General features: G+C 38.7%; 1 protein-coding gene across 1 annotated transcript; it reads right to left on the bottom strand.

The window, feature by feature from the left end:
* Positions 1-524: 524 nt before the first annotated feature.
* On the bottom strand, positions 525-6,789 carry prdm13 (PR domain containing 13). Its single transcript, XM_079626266.1, has 4 exons — positions 6,534-6,789; positions 4,907-5,038; positions 4,700-4,820; positions 525-3,283 (listed from the first exon to the last, which is right to left on the bottom strand). The coding sequence occupies exons 1-4, from the start codon at positions 6,672-6,674 to the stop codon at positions 1,842-1,844; spliced, it is 1,836 nt and encodes a 611-aa protein (XP_079482392.1). The 5' UTR covers positions 6,675-6,789; the 3' UTR covers positions 525-1,841.
* Positions 6,790-7,165: the final 376 nt, after the last annotated feature.

The raw sequence follows: 7,165 nt of genomic DNA, 5'->3' as shown, positions 1-7,165 counted from the left end.
GGACTAATCAACGGCACTAATTGATTTGAGCGCTGGTGGGGGTGGGGGGCACCAGGGGAAGGGCATGAGCGGGTTATCTCTGGCCCGTATCCAAAATCTTTCATATTAGCAGTAAAAGAACTGTGAACAAGTGAAGAAATAACATGCTCCCAAGGAAAAAATACACAGTATTCATTCAAAAGTCCTTTATTCATGCAGACTTTCCAGTGTAAACCCTGTCTGTAGTTAAAGAAACTTTAATTTGTACAGAAGTAATAATTACACATGAGGATCCTATATCCTGTTTCATTTGCTCCACAAAAAAAAAAAAAAGCAATCATGATGCTGATGCTATAACTTACAGTTTGTTCTTGTGTTGTCAGTACCTTGAAGACACAATAACTGGTAACAGCCGAGGCTCTGAAAGAGAGTCGTACATCAAGGACACACCAAATGTGGAGAAGGGCAGATAAATAAATAAATAAATTATAGAATACTGTGTGGAGAGAGACTGCTGGGTTGTTGTTTTTTTCTTCTTCTTTTTTGTATACACTAAATCTTCATCCCCCAACCTTAACTAAGGATAAATGTCTATAACTTCATTGTGACTGTTTGCTTTTGTTCACAACTGGGTAGACATCCATTTATTCAGTCATGATGTAGTTGTTGATTTGCTCTATATATTGCCTAAATATAACACATATGTTTTGAAGGGATGTATGGAAATAATTAATTTAGATAGCAAAGATTTCAATTGATATAAAAACATGCAAAAAAATTTTTGTCAGGTTGCCTAACCTAATAATGTGCTTTATTACATCTTAGGTAATTAACCGTTTTTATTCATGCCAAAAAATTATGACTGAATTAATGTGACTATTAATACAAGTAAAAGTAATTTAAATATCTATATCAGGTTACAGCTGCATGTAACCACTGAGTTGCTGAAAATCTGATGTCTGAGTGAGACTGTCTAGAAAGTGAACAATGCACTGTCAGTAAATCCAGGAAAATTTTTATTTTCCCATCGTCTCTTGTGAATTCTAAAATACTATGGATAAAAAATATTAGAGCCAAACGTTTATGTTTCATAAAGCAAAGTAAAGCAAAGAAGTAGCAGTCTAATGACATTTAGAAACCTTGCACATTAATTTATATTTAATCTTAAACTATATTTTCTCCCATTTTATTTAAAAACAGACAGTGTGATGAATATTTTTTCTCTAAATGTGGTCAAATAAAATATAAATTAATATTAATAGCAACAATAAACGATACATCCTACAGCTGAATAATATCATAACATTCACTTATTTTGTTTGTTTGACAAATGCTTTTCGACTGAATAGAAACACCAACATTTCTTTGAAACACCACTTTATTTTTATTGATAGGTGCCCGTTGTTCTGCAAAAATCATTTATACAGAATGAGTTAAATGCTTTTGGTAAAAAATAAAATAAAAAAAAGTGCGGATTTGACAGGTAATTCCAACGTTGTGTTATAAGGAAACGGTCAGACATTTTTAAAGAAAAGATTTACAGGAACATTTTTAAAGAAAAGATGACGCAAACGCATCGTTTGTGTGGCATAATCCCGTCTTTATAAAGTGCAGCTCCACATTGAGGGCGCTGAGATGTAGCCTACTCAATACCAATAAGCATGTTATGAGATTAACTTCATGAGTGCCTCCTTCACAGAATTATTTAATTTACTAGGGGAACATTTGCTTATAGTCTGCTAGGTTTTCTCTTCACAATAATTTTATAAAATAAACAAACAATTCATAACTAATTTATGTACATGCATAATTTAGCTACATAAGAGCAAAAGTCTATTTAAATATGTCCAGAAATTGGTCCATTAATCATTGTTTTTACTCGATTCCTGGTCGCTCTGATCATCTGTGAAGCAAACATCGACGTCGCTGTCGTTGTCGCTTTTTTGCTCGGCGTCCTCGAAGATGCCTTCCATTTTGTCGTCGGATTTTTTGATGCTTTGACCAGGATGCCTCGATTTGACGTGCCTCTCCAAATCTCGCCTGCGCACGAGCACCTTCCCGCAGAACTCGCACCTGTAGGGCGTGTTTCCCTCCGCGTGCAGTCGAATGTGTTTGTTGAGATTGCTGGGATCGCCAAAAGGCCTAAAACACACTTTACATTTGAGTGGTTTGTAGCCTGTATGAGTCCTCATGTGAATCTTCAGCCCGTATTTTCGAGAGTACAGTTTGCCACAATAAAGACACAAATGTCCCTTTTTTGGCTTGCCCGAGTTTGGGTTCGATGCGGGCATAGACTCCAGTCGTGAACGGTTCTTCTCTACGGCGATTTCAGACAGCTGTTGCGTGTGCATTGCAATCTCCCTGTCGATGTTTGTAATCGCGTTTAGATCTGGATTTAGAGCGGGTGCGCCGAAGTAGTCTGGATATTTCAGCAGGTTGCCGAAGTGAAATTTCAGAGGGTAGTATGGGGAACTATAAAGGAGCTCTCCATTGTAAACCGTGAATGGCATGAGGGGTATGTTGCAGTCTCCGTTGTAGGATTTTCCACCATCAAACTGTGGCAAGGAGAACCTCTCGAAGTGAAACCCGGCCGGAAGCTGGGAGTAGCGCGAGGGCGACAGGGTAGGGTGCATGCGGTTGTCAACGTGCTTGAAAGCTGAATTCTCCTCAAAATGTGGCAGTAGAGGAAAGCCACGGATGGTGTTTGCGCAGGGGATCACGGGAGGTGTGCTGTCCATGGTGTGCGTGCATTTTGAGGGATGAACGTTTGGTAGAGGGTCGTTTAGGGTGCGCACTGACTTGATGTTTCCCAGCAGTTTACTGAACCCAATATTGTTTGGTTTCCCATTGGGCTCATCTCTCGCGACCTCAGCCGGGGAGATCTTTGAAAGTCCCATTGGTTTGAAAGCAGAGCGCACGCCGGGATGGAAACCCATGCTGTTGAGCACAGACGATGTCCCGCCGAGGCCCAGGATGTGTCCTGGGTTCCTGGCCGAGGTCACGCTCATGTCAAGGGCCCTGTCCTGCTCCTCTGCGCTGGGTTTTTTGGATAGTCCCGCTTTATTGGCGAACGGTTTCAATGCTTCTGACATGAATGTGCTGTGGCCGATTCGTGGAGAGGACGACGTATTCGGGATGTCCCCTGATTTCGGAGATCTGTTGAAATTGTCTGTGCCTCTCACTTGCTCGTTGCTCACCAAACTTCTGCCGTTGCTCAACGCACAGTGGAAATGCACGTGAGCTTTCAGGGTGTTCGGGTATTTGAATATTCTCCAGCAGTACCAGCAAATGTAGCGCTCCTCGCCTGAAACAAAAATTAAAAACCAATTCAATTACGTTATTTTCAGTTACAACACTCTTAAATTGCATGAGGAAAATGTTTTACAATTAGATTTCATTGGAGACTCTTTTTGAAATAAAGCTCAAATAGTGCGTCAAAGATGTTTTAATCTCCAGAGCAACATTATAACAAATCAAGAACGACTGTAAATGATTCTTGTTGACAAGATGGCCTTTTGCTGAATATGATAGCCTGCAGTCATGACTTTTATCACCGCGCCTTGATCACGTTGGCATGACACCAGTTGGGCAGTCTGGGGTCAATGATATAGATGTAATGATTTTGTAATCCTCAAAACCCCGTTGTTTATTGTCACCATCAAAAGAGCAAGCGCCGGTCCAATCTGGCGCTTACTAACCAATATATTCAATAGGGACTTTCCCTGTGCGCTTTCCCGTGGAATTGACGGCAGCTGTTGCTTGAAATCGCGAGTCGCATAAGACAATGAGGCTGGCCCATCTGTTGACGCTGGAGAATAGGAAGCGTATGTCAAGGTCCAGGAGCGCACCGTGTATTGGCCCGAGAGCAGCGCTCACAGTACAGCGTCGCAAATCAGGGCAATATACATCCCACATAAAAGTTTGCATTCACTAGCAAACAATACATTATGCAGCCAGCTAATTTACCGTAGAGCACCTTTTTGAATGTATTTGGTTTTGAATACATGAATATTAATGGCTAGATGACATTTGTTAACCCTCGCTGAACTACACCGCGCATCAGCCAGGAGAGCACATCCAGGACTTTATTATGAATACAACTAATTAAGAGAGATAATACATACAGACCGTAGCTGAGTATGATCAATCATATGTAAATATATAGAAAATACAGTAGCCTGCAGTGTGGGTGTGTGTACTCTGCTCAATAATTCTCAACCAATCAATATGAGTTACTGCCCCAGACGCCAGACCTTTCGATTTACTAACTAAACAGGATAATCTGACAACATTCTCAGATAAGCCTATTAAATCGGATTTGAATAGGATTTGCCTTTGGTTGTGCTGGTGGCCGTGTTGCTTAAAAATTCGTTCATAGCGCATCAAAACTAATTTACTATTAGTTTTAACAATATAATAGGAAATAATATAATATAAAAAGGTGCTCATTTAGGCTAATTTGGTAATACACTGTCGCACTGTGATGATTGCAAAATTACCGGAATTTCATTCGGTGTTTTTTTTTAATGCTATGCTTTTTTTTTTTGCTCTTTTTTTTTTAAACGTAAAATGAATGACTACATAGCCTAGGGTAGCCTACTTTATATTTCTAAAATATATTCAAGTAAAGTGAAAAGGTCTGAGGTGTATTCTCTACTTCAAGAATTATATTGAACTATTGCACATTTCTAAATAAACGAAATTATGACGCACGTCTCACCTTTTTCGTCATGAGTTGGAGTTGCAGTCGTAGGAATGTCAAACCATTGCGCCAGTGCGTTGGAATACCAAACGCTCAATTCCTCTCCAGTCTGTATTTCTCTCATCACACGGTAGAATATCTTTTGAAAAGAAGGAAAAGTATTAGAAATAGTCTGTAATTTAAAAAGGATTAAATTCATTATAGCCTATTTTTTCCCTTACTCACCTGTCCTCCAGGTAAATCCGACACTGCCTCGAGGTTCTGTTCTTGACTGTTCCTGGCCGCGCGTATTAACCCGATCCAATCTGGAACTGCGCTGCCAGACTCGTCCACGAATTCTCCCCTCACCAGACGAATCTACAAATACAAATTTCAACATTATATTACATAATATTGTTTACTTGGTTCATAACGAAAGGTAGCTAAAATAGTCAAACTATTCAGTGAATTTTAATTATAAAAGTGGCTCATGATGTCTGCTTTCTGTGAAGCGGTTGAATTTTTTTATTTTTTTATAAACATTTATATAAATATATATATATAGGCTACCTAATATTCTTTGTCTTTTTCTTTTCTTTTTCTCCCCACGCATTTTTAATGATATCACCCCAAGGTATTTCAAACAAAAGCGCGTTAATGTCGTTTTATTCGGTCTATTAGACAATGGTGATAATTTTACAAGGAACAGGCCACATAATTGAGTTGATATGAGAAACGAATTTGAAGAGTGTCAAAGCATTTCCATTCTGTTCAAACAAATTAAAGATTAAAGCGTGACATTTGACACGGAGATTGCACCTGATGATCGCCCATAGCCCGCGGCGTTGCATTTACGCGCATCAATCACAGAAGCAGACAGCGGAAAGAGCTCCAGTCTATTTACAACTTATTTAGGAAAGTAAAAGCCGTTTACATGCAACGCCTTTTAAACCCATTTGATTTACGAATATTCCACATTTATTTATTTATTTTAAATATGTTTCATATAATTATACTTTTTTAAATGTATATATATATTGGCCATATTGTGATTTTATACTAATATTTAATAAAATGTTTCAGTTAAATTTAATCAAGATTTTATATAGCCTACTGATCGGTTTACTGTCTGATTTACTGTTATCTTTATATCAAAATAAATTGGTAGGCTACATGGGAAAAACCAGCCCTCAAGCCTTTGAAATATAATAGGGTAGAAGGCATGAAATCTCGCCCAGAAACTCAGGTCACCCTATTAAGGCGGTTAAGTAAAAGAATGACATGTTGTCCTGCTAATATAACTCAATTATTTCTAACCTGACAGCACAAACCAATTAATACGAGGATGCTTTATGAAGAGTGACAGGTCAGCATCGAGACTTAGAAAAAGTAAAGTGCACTAACTTTATTTAACTGCATAAATAATTACTTCTAAATGTATAAAAAATTGTGTTTTTAAAATATACTTTTTATTTAGTTTATTTTTTTCAGATTAAAGCATTATTATAATAATAATAATTATTATTATTATTAGTAGTAGTAGTAGTAGTAGTAACAATATAATCAAAATATTATAATAATAGTAGTTATTATTATCATTATTGTATTATTATTATTTTATTTGTACTTATATGTAGGTGTCATTCAATAAATTAAATGAAAAATCTGCAGAATAAAATACAAATGAAAAGGCATATTTGCAGGCATAATATTCTACATTGTACAATAATTTGCACATCTTGTTTAAAATATCCCGAATGCATAATTCACATTTCTCTCGGTGTGCATTTTATAAAAACTTTCAGAAGTCATAATAAAATGTTCAACATTCGAATCTTTCTTAAAGAGCGCGTTGGAAAGGAATCAAACTAACCTTCTTTTTCACTCCAAGTTCCTTGCGGTCCGAAACATACTTCCCGAGTTTGAAGATGCCCGGTACCGGACCTATCCGAAGCCCGGCTGGGATGCTGCAGTCGGCAAACACACTGATAGTGGGTGTCCGAGTCGCTTGCATGGCTGGCTCTGTGTGGGGCTGAGCTATCCGAACCAGGACGATCAAGCAGCCACTGATTGAGATGAGCAGAGAGTCTGAGATGAGGACACACTAATATCCGCCCGCCAAGTGACGCGGTAGCGTGTGTGATCCGGCTTTTCTTATGGCGCAGTCAGGTTCCCCTCGGCACATTAATGCGCAAGGGCGAGCAGCGCGCTATGAGAGAGTTGCGCTCTTTTAGCAGCTGTAGAACCCTCCGAAATAGTCACATGGAGACTTTCCCTCACCCTCACGCATAATGAACCGCTCCAAACGGTCAAGAGACAATAGGCCCCAGCGACCTTCCCATCCCCAAAATCCAATTTGTCAAGGGCAGAGAAAAGAGAGTGCAGAATCAAAGGTCTGGCGCAACCATTAATCCTCAGCATGTGGCTTTGTCCGTCAGACAGTTCCGATATTTTAAGTGACAAATCCACTGTATAATTTCTCCATAAATTCTCTCCCCTTTTATT

This window comes from Phoxinus phoxinus (assembly GCF_949152265.1).
Source record: "Phoxinus phoxinus genome assembly, chromosome: 10".
Lineage (NCBI taxonomy): Eukaryota > Metazoa > Chordata > Actinopteri > Cypriniformes > Leuciscidae > Phoxinus > Phoxinus phoxinus.
The sequence above is the reverse complement of the archived record's forward strand: the minus strand, read 5'-3'. Positions and strand labels throughout refer to the sequence as shown.